We start from the raw sequence: 24015 nt of genomic DNA on the forward strand, positions 1-24015 counted from the left end.
TGCCACCTGCATGTCCCAATCAGACAATCATGCAGAAGATACCTCAGATTTATAGCTGACTCAATGCACTACCAATTCTCTGCACTGCCCTTTGGCTTATCTACTGCGCCCAGGGTCATCACAAAATGCCTGGCACCAGTAATTGCATTTTGCAGACAAAGAGGAATACAAATATATCCTTACTTGGACGACTGCCTTATTCAAGCAGAGAACAAGGACATTCTACTACAGCATTTGGCGTTTGTAAAAAGATTACTGATAGGTCTCGGGTACACAGTAAACGAAAAGAAATCAAAACTCGTACCCTCTCAAGAGATAATATTCCTGGGTGCAAGCTTAAATACAACTGCCCAGATGGCTTATCTCATGCCAGACAAGCACAGACAACTGACTACTTATTTCAAAATGTTGGCAACAAAGACCCAGTTATCTGCAAGAAAAATTCTGCAGGCTTTGAGCTTCATGGCATCCTGCATTCTACTAATTCCATATGCAAGACTGCATATGAGGAAACTTCAATGGTATCTAAAAAGTGTTTGGACTCAACATTGCCACAGCGTGGAAACAATAATTACCCTCATTCCCTGCCTGCAACAGGAGTTTCGATGGTGGGAAAAAGCCTGTCACCTCAACACGGGGCAGCCATTCACCTTACCCACAGCCAGGCAGACATTGACAACAGATGCATCAGATTATGCCTGGGGGGCCCATATGGCAGGAAGATGTATTCCGGGCACATGGTCCGCAAGTCAAATGTATCTACATTTTATTTTATTTATATTTATTTTACATTTGTTGACCGGGATAGTCCGTCTGGATTACATGTCCATTTTCAGCGGAGGCCCGGGGAGAAAAGCTCCACAGTGACAGTAATTAATACATAAAGATCATACAAAAAAAAAAATAAAAAAGTCATGATTGCACTCATACAAAAGTAATTATATTCAAAAAATAAACATTAAAAGAGTAAAAATATTATACAATAATGAGTATGCAAAAAATCAACACAGATTCCAGTGTACTAATTCTGCTATTGAGGACTAAACTTCTTTAGTTAGGAGATGATAAAAAGTAAAATAAGGGGGGGGGCCCATGGGAGAAGATCTATACAGAAAGGAGAAAGGATTAGTCAGGATTGGAGCACTGACAGAGCCAGTTTGTCCTTAAATGGAGATGTAGTTTTTTTTTGAAAGAATTTAGAGAGGAGATACAGGAGAGGCTAGGAGGGAGGGAATTCCATATTTTTCCAATGGTATTGGTAAAGAGAGAGTCGCCTCCTACATTGTTGGCTTTGATTGTTTGAACTAGGAGTTTATTTGAGGAACGCAAACTACTGAGGTTATTGTAGGGTTTGATTAAGTTATTCAGAGCTGGTGTTTTTTCAGGTTGGTTCAGGATTTTAAATGCTTCTATAAGTTGGGTCTGTTTTAGAAGGTTAGGGTATTCAATCCAATCTAGGTTTCTTAGGTTAATACAGTGATGTGTTCTGTAAGGCATTCCTGTGGCAAATCTGGCAATATGATTATAGCAGCGTTCTAGTTTATTTAGTTCAGATGTGTTGAGGTTAGTAAGCATGGGAGAGGCATACAGGAGGGTGGAGAGAAGATGTGAGCGGGCCAGTGTCACTTTTGCTATAGGAGTTAGAAATGATTTGATCCGATATAAAGATCCTAGTTTTTTGTTAATGGTTTTAATGGTCTGGTTAATATGAATATCAAATTTGAGTTTGTTGTCTATGGAGACTCCTAGTAGTTTGGTATATGGGTCTGGGGAGATGATAGTCCCATTTTTGGAGTAGATAGAAAAGGATAGAGGTGTGATCTTTTGCGTGGGATGAAATAGTAGTAATTTTGTTTTGTTTGGATTCAGGATCAGTTTACGTTCTGACAGCCAATTTTCTACTGATATAAAGCAGGATTGAGTTTTTGCTAGTAGGTTAACAGGGGATGTGTCAGAACAAATTAATGTGGAGTCATCTGCATATTGAATGCAGGTGGCTTCAGGGATGGCTTTATACAGGTCATTTGTGAAGATAGTAAAAAGGAGAGGCCCCAGTATTGATCCTTGGGGTACCCCTATGGTATTTGGTAAGAGGTTAGAGAGCTTTGATTGCCAAAGGACTGACTTGTTTCCTATCAGAGATAGCCTATAAACCAGTCTAGAGCTTGATTATCAAGTTGTAGATTATCTAGTGTACGATAGAGTATCTGGTGGTTCACCATATCAAAGGCCTTTGATAGGTCAAGAAACAGTGCTGAAGATATTTTTCTGTCATTTCTGTTGTGATTGATAGTATCGGTAAAAGAGAGAAGAGCAGTGGTAGTGCTGTGGTGGGGTCTAAAGCCATGTTGTGAGTTGGTTAGTAAATTGTTGTGGATAAGATAGTAAAGAAGTTGTTTGTGTATGCACTTCTCCATGATTTTGGCTAGTGGTGACAGTATAGCTATGGGCCTATAGTTTGATAGTTCAGTAGATAGACCACCTTTGTGGAGAGGTATGACATGGGATATTTTCCATAAAGATGGTATTTTAGATTCTGTTATGGTTCTGTTAATAAGTGTCGAGATAGGGAGAGCAATGGCATCTGCTGCTATCTGTAGATATTCAACCGGAGTAGATCTGCAGAGAGAGTTGTTGGTTTTAGTTTCTTTAGTAAGGATCTTATATAGGAAGTAGGGACAGGCTGAAATTTGAAGGTGGATTGAGAATGTTGGGAGTTGTCTGTGTTTATAGTATTGGTGACCGGTAGTTGATTAGCTAGGGATTGTATAATGTCAGTGAAGAAGTTGTTAAAGGAGTTGGCTACTTCTTCAGGGGTTTTGTCACTTAGTTGTTTTGGGGTGGGTGTAGAGGATTTACCTGGGTGGAGAAGATTGTTCAATCCAGACCAGAATTTTTTAGGGTTGTTTTTTGTGTTTATTTTGGAGTTGGCAATAAAAATTTTTCTTGTCAGATAATGTTGCTTTTTTGGTTTCATTTCTTAGTTGTTGGAATTTAATGCGGTCCGAGGTTAATTTGTTTGATCGCCATATGCTCCATGCTTTGTTTCTAAGTTTAATTAGAGAAGTGGTATTTTTTGTTAACTAGGGTGCAATTCTGGTTTTTACTCTAATTGATCTAATGGGGGCATGAGACTTAAGTATGGCTAGAAATGTTGTGTTAAAAAGAAGTACTGCTTCCTCTAAGGGGAGATGTTTAAGGGGTGCCCAGTTAAATGATTGAAGTTCTATCAGAAATTTATTGAGGTCAAAATATTTCTTATTTCTGACTAGCCTATACATTGGTTGATTGGAGTCTATAGCCTTTGATTTCCTGATATAGGTGATGAGGTGGTCACTAAGGTTGTTTGGAAGGGTCCCTACTGTATATGTGTGTGGTTGACTATTGATGAGGATCCAGTCCAGGATGCTCTCTTTTTGCTTATTATTACCTATTCGGGTAGGGGAAGATATTAGTTGGTGAAAACCATGTAAGTTAATATGAGTAGGATTGGTTTCTGAGGAGCATTTAGTCCAGTCTATGTTAACATCTCCTAGGATAATGGTTTCTTGGGGATAGTTATTTGATAGCCAGCTAAGGATGTGTTCAAGTGTATCAGAGTTGTCTCCGGGGGGAATATAGGTCACAATTAGATTAATATTTTTGTCTTTGTTTATTTTTAGTTTTAGTGCTATTATTTCAGCATTTGAAATTTGAGGTGGTTGAGGCGAGTTGGTAGTGACATTCAGTGTGTTCTTGTAGAGCACCGCAACGCCACCTCCTTTTTTAGACTGTCGATCGTTTCTAAATATATTATAGCCTGGTGGTATTACCTCATTTTCTTTGGTCCCTTGTTTTAGCCAGGTTTCTGTTAGACACATTATATCAGGGAGGTACATTGCTATGAGGGCATGCATATCATGGACCTTCTTATTTAAGCTTCTTATGTTTAAGTGGTATATCTGATGGGAGTTTGGTGAGGTAAGTGGTTGGTTGTTTATAGTTGTGGAGGGTGTGGGGCCTGGATTTGGATGGATATCCCCATCTATGGTAATATTTTTTCTTAGTCTAATGAGTTTAAATAATAGTTTAAGTTCATGTTTGGATTTGGTGAATTTTGGGTTAAGTTTGAGGAGGTTATGATGAGTGGGGTGGTATATTTTACTAGGCAGATGGATAGTATGACTATGGAGACAGTTAGAGGGTGAGGAGGTACTAGTTTGGCTTCTGGGGTAATAAAAACCTGAGTGTGTCTGTTCTTCATATCTAGTTAGTAGATAAAGTTTGATAATGAGAAGTAGGATACACGGTACAATTTTTTGCGTTAGTTTAGTTGTAATGGATGTACTAGACTTCATTTTCTTTGGGCGATAGAGTTCTGTATTAGATAACTTATTGGAGGGTGGATGGGAGGAGTTTTAGAGTCAAAAACTGTTTGGCTAACGAAATAGAGGTAGGGGAGTGGTTAGTTGACTATAAATTTAGCTATACTGGGGGCGGGTGGGATATGGGGGCAGAGCAGCGAGCGGAGCGGGGTTTATTCCACCCCCAAGAGATGGTAAATTTTCAAATTTTTTAATGTTTGTACCACTCTTTAATGTTTGGCGCCTGCCTCTTACGAGTTTCAGTGTTGTACTTTTGCAAGGCACTTCCAATTATGTTGAGTACCAATTTTTTTAACGCTAAGGTTAGATTTTTGGGTTTAGATAGGGAGTTATTGCTGCTGCGTTCTGATCCCAGAGCGCTAGTGATCCCAGGGGTTGCTTAAACACATTAGTTAGTGGATAGCAGATTATTGCAGTACGAGACCTTGTTGGGATCCTTTGGAAATGGGTAAACTTGCTGTTCGCTGAATTAGAAATTGCTTTTGTAAGCACGGAAATATTTTTTCAATAGGGGATTTGTTTTAGTTCGCCAGGGCAAACACAGTGATACACCTAGAAACAGATAGAAAAAGCATATACAGGAATCAGGACTTGTCGCAAAAAGCAGATAAAGGCAAATATGCAGTTTCAAGTAGTAGTTCCAGGTTAATATCCCTTTAGCGCTCCTTCTTATTTACTAAATAGCTAACATATGCATACAAGTTAACGCTACGTAAAGAATAATATATGCTACATTTAGAACTTATTCTAGTAGGAAACAGTCACTTTGCTAGCCTGCAATAACATCATGTTACATAGCAAATGTTAACATTAAATGCACTGAGTTGCTCAAAACATGTTTATGCACGCTGCCTTCTTACTTCTAAAGCAACCACTTTTCAGTTGAAAGACAGTACCCTAATGAAACTATAATAAGCCCACTATGAGTCGCTAAGATATTCACAGAAATATGTTGAAATAAAGACAAAAATATAGCATACGAACCCTGTTATTGCGACTACCACCTGGGTTCAGGAACACAGCAGTGACTCATAAGAAATGGCGGAACACCTAGGTAACTTTGTAACTTCTCATACGTCAGAGGTAGGAGCGGGGTTTATTCCACCCCCAAGAGATGGTAAATTTTCAAATTTTTTAATGTTTGTACCACTCTTTAATGTTTGGCGCCTGCCTCTTACGAGTTTCAGTGTTGTACTTTTGCAAGGCACTTCCAATTATGTTGAGTACCAATTTTTTAACGCTAAGGTTAGATTTATGGGTTTAGATAGGGAGTTATTGCTGCTGCGTTCTGATCCCAGAGCGCTAGTGATCCCAGGGGTTGCTTAAACACATTAGTTAGTGGATAGCAGATTATTGCAGTACGAGACCTTGTTGGGATCCTTTGGAAATGGGTAAACTTGCTGTTCGCTGAATTAGAAATTGCTTTTGTAAGCACGGAAATATTTTTTCAATAGGGGATTTGTTTTAGTTCGCCAGGGCAAACACAGTGATACACCTTGTTGGGATCCTTTGGAAATGGGTAAACTTGCTGTTCGCTGAATTAGAAATTGCTTTTGTAAGCACGGAAATATTTTTTCAATAGGGGATTTGTTTTAGTTCGCCAGGGCAAACACAGTGATACACCCTGTTATTGCGACTACCACCTGGGTTCAGGAACACAGCAGTACATTATCAGTCAGAAAGAGATGCTAGCTGTTAAGAATGCCCTGACAGCCTTCCAAGGATGTACTTCATGCAGGACAACTACTGATAAGACGGACAATACTACAGTCATGTACATAAACAAGCAGGGGGGCACACATTCCTACCCCTTTTGCAGACTAGCCATGAACTTGTGGGACACAGCACTGACTTACCAAGTACATCTGCAAGCACAATTCCTGCCAGGAAGGATAAATACTCTGGCAGACAAACTAAGCAGAAACCTAATGGATCCCCACGAGTGGAAATTGGATCCACAAGTCTTCAGCATGATAACAAGGAACTGGGGATGCCCGGACATAGACTTGTTTGCCTCCCTTCACAACTGCCAACTACAGAGATTCTGCACAAGGACTTATCACAAGCAAGCATGGAAAGTGGATGCTCTATCTTTCAGCTGGAAAAACTTAACAGTATATGCCTTTCCTCCTCTGCCTCTCCTCCCCCAAGGTACTCCTCAAGCTCAGACAAGAGAAGCCCAAAATGATACTGATTGCCTCAGACTGGCCCCCAATCCTAAAGAGCTTGTTTCAATGCCCAGCTTGGACATTACCTCAAATTCCTCACTTATTGACTCAACAAGACAGTGTGATACTGCACAGCCAACTCAGGACCTTAAACCTGGCAGCATGGTGAATAATGTAGCTGTTCAAGACACACCTCTCTCTAAAGCAGTGATGGATGTTATTTTGGAGGCCAGGAGGCCTAGCACCAGAAAATCTTATGCAGAAAAATGGAAGAGATTCTGTGCTTGGAACCAGACACAAGGTATTGACACAACTGTTCCAAATATTCCTCAGATTTTGCAATACTTAACTGAGATGCTGGATAAAGGCCTTTCCTTTTTATCAATTAAAATTCATGCCTCTGCCATTTCAGCTCATTACAATACAGAACCACCTATTTTTTTCTCATCCATTAATAAGGCAGTACCTCAGAGGGGCAAAAAACATCAGACCTCCAAGGAGAGCACCAATACCTGCATGGGACCTCAACTATGTCTTGGAAAAACTCTCACTGCCTCTGTTTGAGCCAGCCTCTGCAGCTGATATAAAATTCTTATCCTGGAAAACAGCTCTGCTCCTAGCAATTACCTCCACTAGTCGAGTCTCAGTTACAGGCACTCATGGCTGTGGAATCTTTTATCATTTTCCATCCTGACAGGGTTTCTCTGAGGACAAACCCAACATTTATGCGTAAGGTAGTGTCCAGTGTGGCTCTTAACCACACAATTCATTTGCCTACCTTTTATCCAAACCCACAGAATAAGGGTGAGACTTCTGCATTCTTTGGACATTCACAAACATCACAAGGAAAGCCCATCTCAAAGCAGACTATTTCAAAGTGGATAGGCCATTGCATTCGTTTCTGCTGTTCACAGCATGGCAAGTCAGTGCCTAAGGGCATTAGGCCACATTCAACCAGAGCAGCAGCCACTTCAGCAGCATTCCTCAGAGTACCACCAACCAAAGACATCTTAGAGGCTGCAACTTGGAGTTCAGTGCACACTTTTACAAAGCAGTATCACTTACCTCTCAACTCTAAATCCAGGGCAGGCTTTGCCACTGCAGTTCTGCAGGGCCTCATAGCCTCTCCTAATCCTATTTAGCCCAGCCTCCCAACCTTAGCTTTGGGATTCTACCCAGTTGTAATGACTGCAACAGTGAAACACGATGAACATAGTACAGTTGTGTACCTACCATAAATGTAGATATCTGAGTGTATTCACTGTTGTAGTCCAGGTTACCCACCCACCATCCCCCTTTCCTTTGCTGGGACTTATCTGTACTTCTCTATTCTATACAACCTATGTGGTGTATTTGCTTGTAGATGAAGGAAAAGTTGTTTTTTGTGAATGCATGCTTATTGGCATAATTTAGCTTGTCAGTTTGGGGGCACCTGACATCTGGGGCAAGAAAAACTGAAGAAAATGGCGGCTGCATTTTTTGTACCCCTGGCACACTGACGTCAGGGAGGAGGCGACGGCAGTCTACGTCGGACCTAGACTTTGGAACTCAGGCCGACTGCGGGTAGCCTGCCAGCAGGATGACCCAATTGTAATGACTGCAACAGTGAATACACACTAACATCTACATTTATGGTAGGTACACAACTGTACTTTTTCCACCTGGACTAAACAATAGGGAAGAATTCACTATGCATTTAAAAAGGAAGGGGTTAAAACATTAGGAGTTATCGTAGGTATTAAGTGTTAGGCTATTTTTAAATGTGTATGTCTTTAAGTGAATATATTTAGTCGGAATCATGTGATATATCATGTGCCTTGAAAGGTGTATTTAAAGTGTTTGATGTGATAAGTATTTCAGTCTGAAGAAGTCTCTTACTGTGTTTGTTATTGGGAGACGAAAGCTCTTACTGATGCTGTGTACCTTGGATTAAATTGAAGTGAAGGTCATCCAGCCATGTTTCTGCATTTCTTTGTGTATTCTGTTTTTGCTACTTTGTGCTAATGTTGAAGAGGGTAACATATATGTATGTATTAAAAATTGTAACATCAGTTTGTAAGTACCAGGCTTGTTTGTAGTAAAAATATTTGAAAATGTCTGGCGCAAAAGTAATGATTTTTAAGAAGGTAGAAGCTAGTCCATATACTTTTGTTGATGTATGTTTGAATGTTAAGCTTTAATAGTTGTATGTGAAGGCAGTGAAGCAGGTGTGAAGATGGAGTGAATTTCTTTTAAGGGGCTTATCTTCAGACTAATTCCATATTTGAAGTAGAGATGCGATTCTCACACACCTCTCAGTAATCTTACTTTCCACTTATGGCCTTCTGTTTAAGGGGTCACACTTTTGATGGTGGCACCGCTGCCCATAGTAGTCCAGGCTGCTTTGCAAGAACTTGTGAGCTTTAAAATTTTGCAAACAGTGTAATAAAGATGGTAGTTGCTGTCCTTTTCACTGCATGTTACTGAACATGCATATGTAGTATTCGAGGAAGTCCTCTTGTTTACCTAGCTAAACTCAATTTTCAAACAAGGTTTAGTGAGCAACTTATTAAAATAGAGAAATTATGCATCTTAAACACCTTTTATTAAGTCATTTTTTTATGTTGCAACATGAGTTCACATTTATTAGTTGAAAAATAAGCCATAATAAGTTTCCATTATTGTTGCCGTGCTGTGTGCAAGTTTCCTTTTTAAGTTTTCATTTATGCCAAGAATACATACATTTTTCAATTCTTGCCTCCCCTTAAACATCACTCCTCTTCATGAACCTTACTTTGCATTTAGTTGCAACAAATTCCATTTGTTAATGTGAAATTTACTTATTCTGTTTTGTGACTCTCCCACCTCCAGTTCTCTGATTTACATCGCAATATTCATAAATTCTGTTATGGCAGATACCGGTTTTGATTTCCTTTCTCTGTTAATTGCTTTTTTTGGCAGCCAGTAGCAGTAAGCTTTGTAAAGCCTTGCTACATCTAAGCGCTTCAGGGCATTTATCCCATTGCAAAAGAATCTGTTCCGTAGTTACAATTTTGTCAACGTACTGTGTTGAGAATTTTTTAAATATAAGTAATCACCAAGAACGTAGTATTTAATGAAGCTTTCGGGCACACATCCCTTCATCAGCATACATAATCACATCTAAATGTTCTTTATATAGAGGGTTATTTAAAAAGCACATGATCAGAACCAGCCTATAAAAGTATATCTAATCTATTACATCATTACATAATTTAAAAACATATAATCAACAATTTATATTTGAAATTTTTGTAAAACTTTAAAAATAACAAGATTTACTAAACATCAATATCATCTAAAAAACTGTATAGTGATATATATATATATATATATATATATATACATATATTTGGCATATATTTATCTTATTTTATTTTATTTCTAAATTAATAAAATACCTATGTAGGCACTTCGTACAAAAACATTTATCTGTTTAATAAACTGTCTTGACTTTCTTGCGTACTTGGGAGATCTGCAAATTTCTTCCCATTGCTTAATAATAAATTGTTCTCTCTCTCTTTTCAGTTTCTTCCTAACCTGTTCTGGTTGATTTTTGTAGATAACATGCAGTGTTTTATGCTCCGTACTTATTCCTTTTTTTAACAAAGTCTTCTAAAGAATGTACCAGAGCTAATCTTTCACTTATCCTTTCTCTTTGTCTATATTCTTTTCAATCTGTAGAAAAGGAAAGCAGTCTCTTAATGTGTAGTCCAAACCCCTGCTTGGCCTCATAGGTTGGTACTAGGCTCTCAGCCCTAGGGCCTATACAAGCCTAGCCATAACAGTTCCCTGGCTATTTCTGCCCACACTATTTACTTCCCTGGACCCCTGTCTAGCAGGGCGACTGACGTGATCCCCGGGGTGAATTTCCTTTCTCCCATCCAGTCGTCAAGGTTCCTTTTGAAGAGGGCCAAAGAGGCACTCTGCTTGACATGTATGGGCAATCTATTCCAGAGTCGGGGAGAGTCATCCCCCTCTGTTACCTCTCCCACCTGAGTTATTTACCCCCAGTACTTTAATTTCGACAAGAAAATGCAACCCCCTCATATTTATTTCTGTACTCCCAAATTGCAGGCATCCCTATTCGTAAAAATCTGTGTTCTCCATTTCCTCCCTGGCTTAGCGAATATTTTCTGCTGCTTCATGAATATAATTTGTTTGGATGTTGCTATTCCCCTCATTTTTGCATCCAGAATTCTAATACCGCTCCACTCCTCCTTTCATCTTTATCCTTTCCATGTTTTATCATCATCTGCTTTATCAACCAGTCCATCCATTCTTTAACTGGGTTAGTCCCACTAGGCTAGTAGCCTCTTTCCATGGGAGACCTGCGGTAGTATTTACACTGTTAGGGGATATTTGGCCAGTGCCTTGGGGACTTCCACTACTTTTCTTTCAGTAGGTGCCATGAGATATTTTACATCCACCTGAGCTACCACCAACTCAAGTAGACAAGACCTTGGTTTAACATTTCATCCGAAGGACGACACACACTGGAGTGTAGCAAGCCCCCCCCCCCTTCATGTTCACCAGTAATGCTGCTTATGTGCAAGTGATGCTATTTTGTACTTCATAAATCCAGAAAATGACATTGTAGTGTTTTGAAATATTTTAAGACATTCAAGTCTTTTCAGGATACAAATTAAGTGAAGATACAGCACTGAAATGTGTAAAGGCCTTGCGTGCGTAGCTTTAAAGTACACTTTCGAATCTGGTACCCTTAATCATGTTCTATGTGGAGAATTTGCTTTTCCTACTTAACCCTTGCCTTCTTCCTTTCTCAAATAAGCTTATTCTTGTCTGTCATCCACAAATTTTCCATTGGTTGAAAAAAAGTACTTTTGACCTATGTATATCTGAAGAAATTGAAAAATAGTTTCACTTGTATATTCATATCCATAACTCAGGGCTTTCAGTTTCTTAATTTTTGTATTCTCTTCTGTTTAATCTCTTCCCACAACTTAGCTGTCATAGCAGACTTCTTTTTCATCCTTACACCTAAGTAGCTCATCTTATGTCTCCATATCTATTGGTATTGTGGAACCAGTTCATATGTGGATGTCTACTTTACTGATGTTGCTCTTGTTTTGTCTTCATTGACTGTGTATCCCAAAAAGACTTTGAAACTTAAACTATTCTACAACACCAAAATGTCATTTTCTGTATTTATGAAGTACAAAGTATCATCTGGTAAGTATCATCTGGTAAGTTTAACTTTTCTTTATTACTGCACTAACTATATCTTTAAATTTATGAATTCCTTACTTTCCTTGTTAATGGCTCTAAATGTAAAGCAGGTAACACAGGTGAAAGAGAACATCCCTGCCTGGTTCCTATCTTCAAACACAACTTTTCAGAGAAGAACCTTCCCACCTGAATTCTTCTTTCTGACCCTTCATATGTCCTCCTTACTAACACTATTATTTGATCAGGGAATACAACTACTCTACTCAAAAAAAAAAAAATCTGACTCTGTTGAATGTTTTTTACATTACAGCTGTCCAACAGTAGAGGTATTTTCTTGTAGTTTGCTTCTGTCTCTCGAATTTTCATTGTTTTAATGTCACATGTTTGCCTTTCTTCTCAAAAGCTACATATGTCAGTTTTGGTAACGTTTTTGACATTTTTGTTAATGTAGACGTAAGCACTTTTATGAGCATGATGAAATCAAAATGGTCTACAAGAAGGATAATTACACTTTTTAGCTAATATATAACCACACCACTTTTTTTTCTGCAAGGTACAAGTACCTCCTCATTTTTTTTTGTAAAGTACCATTAAAGCCCTTCAGATCTTTTATTCTCTTCATTTCTAATTTTGAGATTTCCACAGTAATACCATCTGCAGACTTTCCTGTTGATTATATTTCACGGTTTTTATTTCCTTTCCCTGTCTTCACTGTTAATTGTTAAGCCTCATCTTCCTCTTTCCTTTCCATAAGTCTTCATAAATGTTTCTATTCATGCCTTTTCTTGATTTCCCCAGACCCTTGCTTTATACACATTTTCAAAAAAAGTCCAAATTCTCTAATACCTCTGTAAAATCACTTTTTTCTAATTATAGGCTTCCTAAGTTTAGTTGCATCTTTCTGCTTTCTGCTGCCTAAGGCATTATTTTTTTGTGCTGTGTAGTTCTTAAAATTCAGTTGCAAATGGTAACTTTTCTAAACTTGGTGTCCCAAATATTCTTATTTCCATTTAGCACTCTGCATTTGCTTCTTAGTTCTGTGAGGTTCACTCTTTTGCAGTATTTTTAGTCATCCTTTCTAAATAATTCATGTTACTTCTTTTTCAAGTCTCTGTCATTTTGCCAAGTTTTAATCTCCATTTTTCAAGTTAGCTCTCACTTGCCTTTCATTCTGAAGTAATTAATGTCTTCTATGATAACTCTTGAAATATATCCACAAGCTATTCCTTATTTTTTTCTAGTTTTAGTTGCTTAGTAGGAAAGCACCAATGTGTTATGTTTGCCATTACTGTACATGTTTGTCATTACTGTACATCTCTTCATAGTTTTATTGGTGTGTGATCTGATTGGATGGGTCTCAGAGCTTTCCATTAGATACACATGCCCCTGAAGATATAAAATCTGTGTAGTTTACTGGGGTATTGTGTCCTGGGGAATATGTACATTCTGAGTTCCTGGTAGTAATTTCACATATTCATGCCAAAAGGTCTTATAAATGACTTCAGAATTCTACCTTCATTTATTGTATTGCCTCTTCTATTTCCCACTGATGCATCCTCACTATTGCAAATAAGGTTCCTGTCTATTCCCTGCTGAAAACTTGCTTTTTTCCACAATCTCCTAGTTTCATAATAGCACTTCTAAGTGGAATGTAAAATAATTTCCAGCATCTTCACCTCCAACACCAGTAATCCCTTATTAGCATAAATGTATGATTGTTGTCCTTGTTTTTTTCTATTGGAGACCCTCTCACGCTCAGTATTATACTCCTAATATTTTGCTGAACGTCCACCCTGAAATCCTTTTTGTCAAATCCACATGCTCATTTCTACCTAAATACATCTCTTGTAATACTGCTGTTTGTTCCTTTAGTGTAATTCTGTATATGCTTTGCATTTTGTCTATACCTATAAGGCCATTTGCATTCCATATTAATATTGGCAAAGCAGCCCTTCACTTAAAAAGCTGTTTGTTCATATATATGACTATTCTTTTGAATGTTTCCATCTTGCTGTTTAGATGCACACACTGATTGTTGAGCTGATCTGGTATCTAGTTGCTTGTTTCTGTTTGAACTCGTGCCACATTTCAAAGACTTTTTGCTTCAAAAAAAATATTTGAAGTAAACTAAACATTTTCAAAAAAAAAATCCCCATTAACTCACAGCAAACATACACTGTATATATTTTGAGAAAAGGAAGTCTACTGCTATACATAGTCACCCCAAGTTGATGGCTGAGCTCACATAGATTACCTATTCTAAAGATAGTTGACCATACCAAGAGGAAATGTAAAGCAGAAGAAAGTATTCTAAGAACTAAGCCAACACATGAATAGAGAAAGGGGATTTTGCTAATGGGGATGACTGAAAGCAGAAGTATAGAAAACAGGAGCCTGAATTTGCGAGAAGAAATCAACAAAGGAATAAAAGTGTAAGAAGCAATGAAGTAGAGAAGGAAAGGTAACGTGCCAGGCAGAAGTTTGGACTGCAGGTTAGAAACGGTCTTCCCTAAAGGGAGCTGTAACAGTATAGGCAAAGAGAAAGGGATAGGGTGGTGCTGAGTGAAAGATCACATCTAGTAACGTTTTTAGTTAAGAAAAGAGCAGAAGTCGCCCTAAAAAAGAGTGTTAGTAGGGCATATAAAATATTGCATAACTATAAGAATAGTTTGGAGGAGGTTAGAAAAGACTGGTAAGAGGGAATGGAAAGGCATTTTACTAAAGAACTGGGGGGGGGGCATTTGTATGGCTCCAAGTAAGCAGTAAAGTCTATTCGGTCTAGGGCTTTTGTTTGGAAGTGTTTGCACAGGCATTTTTATACCTCATGCAGACTTCTGGGTCTTTCTCCTCGGGTGTGATGGGAGAGAGAGTAGTAGTTAGGATTTTTTTTGACGAGTTAGCAGATTTAAAAAAAAAATCCTACACAGCACTTTGTCAGCAATTTTGGGAGAACAAATTGGTTTAACTAAGGAAGTGATCCATTTGAGGTAGGACACACTGTTTGAATTGCATAGACATATTAAGTCCTTACTAAGATTAATATTATTGCCTGACAAAAAAAAAACTGCTATAAAATTGAAATCAAAATCTAAACTAGCTATAATTGAAGTACTGTATATTGTAAAGGAGATAAAAACTTGAAGTGGGAATTTTAGAAAAGGCAAGAAGCAAGTTCCATAGAAATAAATGGAATTTGTGGAAACACATACAGAATGATTAGAAAGAGGAGTGAGGTTTAATTGAAATCAGTAACTGAATAATTTTTGTTGGAGTGAATGATCATTAAAACAAAATATGTTTGAGTGAAAAATGTTGCTGTTTTCTCTTCTGTTGCCTGCACCACTGTCTGAAAAGGGATTTAATAAGGATGTCTTTTTATCATACTGAGGAGAATTATGCCTCTTAAGATCAACATAGTTGCTGTCATGAAGTCTGATCTATTGAATTGATGGGTATAGATCATGAAATAGTATTGATTGCATATGTTTTTCAAGAGTAGCAGAAACTGGTTGCTTTCTTAAGTGAAGCTTTTTCCAGTTTTCTTTAAAAAATGCTATTTTCACGATTTTTTTCCAATAAAAATATTGGACTGATATTTATTTACTCGAGCACTTTTAAATCAGTTTGATTTTTTTTTTTTTAAAGGATCTCTCTAAATTGGCAACTGAACAATATTTGCCTGGTCAGAAGAACACTCTGCAGACAGCACAGCACAGAACTGCCAACACACGTAAGCATTTATTTTTTATGTAATATTTTGTGTGAAAGTACTGAATCACCTTTCAGATTTGTACTGTTCAGTCTTTTGAATTGGTTGCATAGTGCATTTTGATCCAAATATGTTGGGATTCTAGTGCTATATTAGAGTTGTGTTTCTGTCTAAATGTCTGGCATTTTTGTTCTACCCAGTTGGAGTGCTGTCCCATTGGTGTTTTATGTTACTTAGAGAAGATATTAAACTTGCTCTCTGTTACCCATAACTTGGTAGTATTTTCATGGGTGTACAGCATCCTTAACATCTTTTGCAGTTTGTGAACTTTTATTTTGGTTAGCATTCCTCTGCTTGTGGAGTGATTTCCTGTTTCTAAAACATATGGCACTATGTATTTGCTACTGTGACTGCAGACACACATGCATAAAAAAGCTAATGAAAGAATATACATTTCAGAATACCTCTGAGATTAAAAGGAGTCTCAGCCAAAGTACTTAATTTAAAGATGGTTAAACATGCAGAGGATTCTCTAAATTCTTTTTTCAGGTGTTGGACAAAATTAAATCTTTGCCCCTACAAGACCTGGATGCGCTCTTGAAAAAGAATTCATTCAGTGGCAGATGTCTGCCTGCGAATCCTCAACACCAAACATTTCAGCCTTCATAAAACGTACACTGAAACATAGGTCACTTAATCACAAGAGTACTACTAATTCTGAAGGTAATATGGACACCTTGCATCTAGGGAATAGACCTGGTAACTGTCTTAAACTACATTTCATCATGTTTTTTTTTACAGTTTTCTAACTTTGATGTACCTGGTTTATGTTCCTAATCAAAGGATCCTTCTCCATTGGTCCACGAAAGTGCACCCTATCTTCTCTTGTATGCATGCTTTCTTTACTGTTACTTTATTCTGTATCTCAATATAGCTTTTAGTCTGAGTGGCATCATTACAAGTTCTTCACTTTTGACAGTTTCATCTCTCAGAATTTGTCATCTAAAATCCCTACCAAACCATCATTAAAGGTGCCCGATGTCAATCGGAGGCTCAAATGCACATCAGTGTTTTGGCGATGAGAGCAGTCCTGACATTGCATGCTTTTCATGACTGCCTCCCTAAAGGTGTCATTTAGATTAGCCCGACGATGTGGTGGTTGTCTGGTTCATTCTGTACCCTGTATGGAGAGGCCATGAGGGTGTAGCAGTGGGAGATTGCTACTAGAAAGTGATGAAAGCACAGTGTACATCTCTGAGAAATCCAGCATTCTTTTGGACAAGTTGAGCAGGACTATTCTCATGCCTCATGAGTGGTCCTTCAATCCATCTGTGGCTGGCCGATTTTCAGCCACTGGGTCCAGCCTTACTGCAACCTGTTTGTGAATGTACTGCATGGGCATTTTTGCCCTGATTCCCTCACAGATGTCCATAACTGAGGAATGCTGCAATCTATGCTTGACCCCTGGGTCACTCCTACACTTGCCCTGCATCTACTTTATTACGGTTCCTGCAAAAAGCAGCTTGTTGCAAGGCAACTGTGATCCTTGTAGTCTCTTTCTGGCTCAGACAAGTCTGATTTCCCTTTCTGTGTTCTAATCTTGTGTACCTTTCTTGGGTTCTGGATCTGGTTTCAGATCTTATTTCCTGTCCTTCTGGTCAAACTCACCCAAACCTAAAATCTCTGACCACTTGGGATCTCCACTTCAATGATAGCCACATATCCCAAGACTTTCTGATAGTCGTACATCTCAAAATAGATGTAACTTTATAGATTTTTTTAGTTGGCTTTTTCCAACATTGGGCTAGCTGCTCTGTTAAGGTTCAGCTGGCAACCATTTCCATTTTCCATGCGTGTCCGGACTATCTTCTTATAGTTTCCCTTAAGGTTATTCAAGAGCCTTTTGAAAGGTGCTTTGAGGGATCTAGTTCCACCTTGGGATCTATCCCTTTTACTGTGGTTTACTTCGCTAGTTGAGTGTCAAAACTTCAGGCTTTACCTTGTAGTCCCAGTAATCTGATTTTTCACAAGGACCGAAGTTTGGTGTGGACTAATCCAGCATTTTTGCCTACTATGGCCTTGGTGTCAAATCTGAATCCATTTATTCATTTGCCTATATTTTTCCAAATTTCAGTACAGTAAACTCTCAGTTAACCGGCACCCATGGGATTGGTAAATTCTGGATAACTGTAGATGTTATGTAGTCCTATTTCACTGTAATTCTTGCTGGATGGGTTCGGAGCCGATATTCGGCTTCGACTTGTCCGATACTAAAACCCTAGAGCTTTTACTGGCTCGAGGCTAGCCCCTATCCCATGGTGCCTCACAGCAAATCCTCATATCTCGTTTGCCGCAAAAGCTTCGATGTTGTGTCTTACTGGCTCGTTGGCTAAGTTAAACTATTTTTTGCTAAATTTAGTCTTTCCTACTTTTTCTATCCTTGTGTGTATATATATATATATATATATATATATATATATATATATATATATATATATATATATATATATAGTTTCTTATAGGTTCATAGGTTGATACTAGGCTATCTGCCCTAGGGCCTTTATAAGCCTAGCCAGAGTGTGTTTGGCCTTCCCCACCCTTTTAGATTTGTAAACTGTGCCTATGAATAGTAGGTCACCGAGTATAGTCCCTTTATGTTTAGTTTATTGTGTCCCTGTCTAGCAGGGACCCAGAGGAGATCCCGGGGGTATACTTTCGATCTCCCATCCACTCGTCAAGATTCCTCTTGAAGAGGGTCAGTGAGGGGCTCTGCCTAACCTGAACTGGGATTTTGTCCGAGTGATGGGAGCCTCTGGGATATGAATCTGTCCCTCCAGCATGTCCTATTTATTTCTGTGCTCAGGTTTAAGTCTCTAGAACGTGTAACTCTAAGGGATTTGGATTTTTTGAGGTGGAGCATATCCATTAATTCTGGGTTGGACATGGCTTTATATGTCAGACACAGATCGCCTCTGAGTAGGCGGTAAGCAACTGAGTAGCGCTGGAGTTTCTTTAGCCTGACTGCATAGGGCATCTGTTTGAGTCCCTTTATCCTCTTGGTGAGGTACTTTTGGGGTCTTTCCAGTTGCTGCAGGTGTCTGGTAAGGTACATCCCGAATGGGGCATTGTACTCAATTATGGGCCTGATGAGTGATGAATAGAGTGGCACAATGACCTCTCTTGATCTAGATGTGAAACCTTTCGTGATGAGGTAGGCTATATAGAAGATCTTTCTAACCACTTTGGCAACGTGATTATCAAAGGAGAGATTACTATCTACTTGGGTCCCCAAATCCCTAATTACTTCCTCCGTACTTAATGTGTTACCTCCTATGTGATAGTCTGTGGGCACTTTGTTTTTCCCAAAGGGGATGACTATGCATTTTTTAGCATTTAGCTTCAGTTCATGACTTTGGCACCAGTTATCTGTCTCTGAGAGACCACTCTGGAGTATGCTTGTGTCAGCCTGATAGTCTATTATGGCACCCAGTTTGCAGTCATCTGTGAACTTGGTCAGCCATAGTCCTCCCGTGTTTTCCTGTACCTTGGAGAAATAAATACAGAACAAGAGAGGTCCCAGGACTGAGCCTTGTGGAACTCCACTTGAAACTGGTTTAGAGTCTGACAAGGCACCTGCATTTCTGACCATGTGGGTTCTATCCTTGAGCCAGTTTGCAACCCATCTTGTGACATAGGGGTTGATATTTAAGCTAGTGAGCTTATTTATGATACCTGAGTGGGGTATTGTGTCGAAGGCTTTTGCAAGGTCCAGGTAGGCTGTGTGGACTACTTTCCCTTCATCTTTGGCCCTGGTAACTGTTTCAAAGAAGTTGACCAAGTTCAAGAGGCAAGATCTGCCTTTAACAAAGCCAAACTGGGTAGGATCCAGTGTCTGAAGGTTTCCAATATCATTGTGTGAGTTCGATGATGATACGCTCCATAGCTTTGCAGACCAGGCTAGTCAGGCTTATAGGGCGATAGTTTCCAGGGTCCGTTGTGGCACATCCCTTGTGGACCGGGACCACCGTTGCTGTACGCCATTCCTTGGGGACATATCCTGTGGTAAGGCTGAGCTTGAACAGTGACTTAATGTGAGGGCTAAATTCATCTTGTAGCTCGTGTAAGATGCATCCCGGGACACCGTCCGGTCCCATTGATGCTGTGTTTTTTGCTTTGGAGAAGGCAGATGTCACCTGATCATCTGTGATGTCTGGGAGGTTACACTCTGTTGGGATGGGGATTTGCTCTTTTGGGGGAGATGGGGGGGGGGGGGAATTTGCACTGAATATGTCTGCCAGGATGTTGGTAATGTCTGTTGGTTCAGTGTATTTTTTGTCATTTTGCACTAACTCTGAGCATATCTGGGAGTTGCCGCCCAGGTTCCTGACATAACTAAAGAAGGCCTTGTGATTGTCCTTAGTATCTTGTGCAATTTTTCTTTCGAAGCTGGCCTTAGATGATGTTATGAGGGATCATAGCTTCTTGCTCATACTGATCAGAGATGCCTTCCCTTTTTGGGACTTTGCTTTATCATATAGTAGCTTCCTCCTTTTGTTGTATAGCTTATTTATGGCCGGGGTCCACCAGACAGGTGGTCTGCCTTTGGAGGAGTGAGTCTTGGTTTTATTTGGGATGGCACGAGCCATACATTCCGGTAGGTGTCCATAGAATGCGTTTGTGAAGGATTCTGCGGATTGAGCCGTGTTTACCACTGGCCCAGGGGCTTTGAAGGATACCACCTCAGTTTTGAGAAGTGTGAAGTTTGCTTTTGAGAAGTTCTTCACCGTGGTTACCTTGGCTGGGGGTGGGGATGGGATATGGATGTCCAGTGAGATTAATTTGTGGTCTGACCTTACCAGTGAGGGGCATACCTCAGGTGTGGAACATAGAGTCCGCTATGTTTGTGATGACCAGATCCAATATGTTTTCCCCTCTTGTGGGGGTGGTGACCAGTTGTTCCATAGCATTTGAGTTTATAAATTCTAGGAACCGTTGGGCGAGGGTGTGTGCGCTGAGTAGTTAACCATGTCAATGTTTGGGTAGTTGAAGTCACCCAGTATGATGGTGTTTGGAGAGACCTTCATGTTCTCCAGTGTTTTCAGGAAGGCCGAGTAGGGTTCCTGCGTTTGGGAGGGTGGTCTGTAGCAAGCGATAAACTGAAAGGCAGTTTTGCCCATTGTTAGTTGCACGTGGATGGTTTCCGTTGCTTCATGCGGTGCTACTAACCTGGAGGTGTGGGTATTTTTGATGTATACTCCCCCTCCTTTTGTTGTTAGGTCCGAGTTTTGTGACCGAAAAGCATGGTATGAAGTATAACCTGGTAGTGCTGGGGTGCTTTCGGGAGCCTTGAACCATGTCTCTGTTACTGCACAGACATTGATGTTCTCCATACTGAGGAGAGTTTCGAGTGCGTGCATTTTGAGGTTTAGACTTCTGGCATTGAGTAGCATTACCCTTAGTTTCTTTTTTCCTGTATTATCTATGGAGGTGGGTTAGTATTTTGAGCTTTGCCTAAAAAAGGCACTATGGGGTGGCAAGGGCTTTAGCCAGTATTCGAAAGCCCAGGGGTGGCAGGTGCAAGCCGTCCCTAGCGAAGCAACGTGGCTTGTCGAGCATGTCATCCCAGGCTGACAGACACTGGATCCCCTTTGAATGACACCAATATTTTAACCAATTGTTAAAACTTATCATTTTGTCTTTATACTTTGGCATCAGTCTTGGTGAGGGTAAGATGCTACTCAAGGTCAGGGTCATACCAGCCTGGGCTACATGATCAGAGAGCTCCTCTGTCTGTTTTCATGTAGTCCAGGGAGGTATGTCTCAGGTCATTCACACCAGCATGGACAATGATGGAGTCATATTGGTACCTGCTTTGGAGTGACCTGAGTGTTTGTGTTATGTGGCGGATCCTGGCACCTGACAAGACAGCTTACAGTGACCTTTTCCTTGTTCAGCCTGGTGAGTGGGACGTCAGTGTGTCTGACTATAGAGTCACCTATTACAAGTGTATTTGGTGTGTTGTTTAGCCTTAAGGGCTGTGACTGTGTGGCACACTGACTTTGTGGACTATGTGATACGTGGGTGTTGTTATGGGGTAGCAGTTGTTTGGATGTCTGCTTTGGAGGTCTCTGCTGCTTAGGCAGATTTTTATTTAGAGCCTCTGAGTATGTTTTTGTGTGTTTGGTTAGTTGTTGCTATAGGTTTATGTGAGACTGGATTTGTGATGTGTGTAGTTACCTTCTTCTCCTGATTGACTGTGCCAGTCATGGGTCGAGAGAGCTTAGCCTCCAGTTTGGCAGTATAGTTGCATCTCTCACGAGTATTTCAGCTTGTTGGGAGGAGGAGAGGTTGTCTGTGTATATAAGACTGTTGTAACACTGTATTAAGATTCCCATATTTACCAGTTGGACTGAAGAGTACACATGAAACTGACCTTTGGACATTTCAGGATATCTATGATTTTTACTTTTGACTGATCAAGGAGGATCAGGTAAGTATTTAGAAGAGTATACGAGAGGATTCAGTGCTTTTAAGCTTCTTCTAAGTGCAAGTGATAGGCTGTAAAGTGAGAATAGAGTGCTTCTTTTGAGATACAAATCAGTTCCAAGGGAAAAAGTGAAGAGCAGACTTTGTGGAGCCGGTAATAGTTTAAACCTGTTTAGGCGGCACTGCCCGATGCTGCGCTATGTGCAAAATCGCACAAAGCTGCGCTAAAGCCGGGTTTTAAACAGGGGACTTGAAAGAGCTAGGAATTAGCCCAAAACAGCCAATAAACAACAAGTTCTTGTGCTGAGGTCACTCCTCCAGGGACAGATAGGCTGCTCAAAGCTCCCACTCCCACTGGTGAACAAAGAAGCTTCCTTCTATCCAAGTAAGGAAATGAGCAACACAGGAACTATTCTAAAGTCCAGAATACAGCAATACCTGTATTAGGGACTATTCTAGCTCAGGAAAGGCGGGAAAACAAGGATATTTTGTTTTTTTTTCTTTTTTTTAAACAGGCAACAGAGAATGCACAGAAAATACTTTCACAGGCTAGTGCACTTGAGTGGGCAGCCTCAACAGTTAAATCAACAATAAGACAAACTTTAGAGTGCAGGTATTAATTAAATGCAAAAAAAAAAGCTTAAATCTAGCAAAAGAACAGATGTTAAGTTGTCTATCTCGCCTTCATTCTTGCTGGATGGGTTCGGAGCCGATCCTCGGCTCCGACTCAGCCAATACTAAAGCTCAAGAGCTAATTCCACCGGCTCGAGGCTCCCCCATATCCCACAATGCTAGGCGGTAACTCCTCAGATCTCGTTTGTCGCTTAGCTGACGAGGTGCTTTTCCAACCGGCTCTGCAGGTTAGTTAAATTTCTAAAGTTCTAGTAAACTTAGACCCCCTTTAAGTTAGTTTTTTCGATAGTAATTAGTTAGTTACTTAGTCTGTTAGCACTCTCTTACAAATTTATTCCCTTTTCCAAAAATTTTTCCAAGGGTTATTTCCCTTGGGCCTTAGGCCCCTTCCCAGCCCTCCTAGTAGTTGGAGTGAGTGTGTTTTTTTTCTGTCAGGATCTTTGTTAAATTTAGTTAGTTTAACTTAATTTTTAGTGTAATCCGTGTGTTTGTGTGAGTGATTGCACTAGTGTTGTCTCTTTAGATATGTCAAAAGAATCGAAGGTCTCAGGCTTTAAGAAGTGTGACTCGTGCTGTCAGAAGATGTCTCTGACAGACGGTCACACTTCTTGTGTGTATTGCCTGGGACCTTGACACCTGCAGGACTCTTGTGCTGTCTGTCACGGTTTCAGCCCTAGAGTCCTGCAGAAACGTAAAAACAAATTAATCTTAAGGGGCTTATTGAAGCCCGAGGGTCCCCCGACCCAGTCTCTGTTGGGGAAACCTTCTAAGCCCTCCAGGCAGTCGGCTCCAGTGTCCGAGCCGTCCTCCGGAGGTTCAAAGACCGTTCATACGGTTCAAACATCGGCTCCGGCCGGAGCCGATGATTCTAAACCTGCCACACACAGTGTCCTCGGCTCCGGCTGGAGCCGAGACAGACAAGTCGAAGTCGGTTCCGATACCCTTGTCGGAACTGACTTCTAGAAAGAGATCCAGGTCTCCTTCTATCGGCTCCGTTCATTCGGCTCCAGCGTCACAGCTCTTGTCTGAACGGAGCCATAGGTCACACTCCTCTAGGTCCTCCAGACTTTCGGACCATGATTTGCAGAGGGTGGTGAGTAGACTTAAGTCCGAGGCACTGGCCCAGATATTACACAGCCCGACTCAACAGTCGATGGCTACTCCTGTTCCATTAGATATTCCTCCTCCGACTCTCGAGTTCAGAGCTGGTGCTGCTCGGAGCTGAGACTATGGGAGCGTCAGAACCGATACCTTTCCTTTCGGCACCGTCGTCTGCTCCGATTTCCTCCTTGAAGGGATCTCGGAGCTGGACTTCCCTCGTCGGTTCCAAGGGGGTGAGTGGCATCGGATCCTTGTCCGACCCCGCTCTCCCTCTCGGTGCTTCGGCGCTGGTTAGTTCGGCTACAACATCGGCTTCGGAGCCATCCTTGTCGGTGCTGGGGGAGGT

General features: G+C 40.3%; 1 protein-coding gene across 3 annotated transcripts in view; it reads left to right on the forward strand.

The window, feature by feature from the left end:
- Positions 1-24015, forward strand: part of CCHR1.PART0H19orf47 (chromosome chr1.part0 C19orf47 homolog) — a 1064431-nt gene that overhangs the window by 340631 nt on the left and 699785 nt on the right. For all 3 annotated transcript variants that reach the window (XM_044081485.1, XM_044081402.1, XM_044081316.1), the window contains one exon: positions 15386-15470. In XM_044081485.1, the coding sequence (XP_043937420.1) occupies positions 15386-15470 (85 nt within the window). The remainder of the gene's footprint in view (positions 1-15385; positions 15471-24015) is intronic.

The sequence above is a fragment of the Protopterus annectens genome, chromosome 1.part0 (assembly GCF_019279795.1).
Source record: "Protopterus annectens isolate FY-2018-M chromosome 1.part0, PAN1.0, whole genome shotgun sequence".
NCBI lineage: Eukaryota > Metazoa > Chordata > Ceratodontiformes > Protopteridae > Protopterus > Protopterus annectens.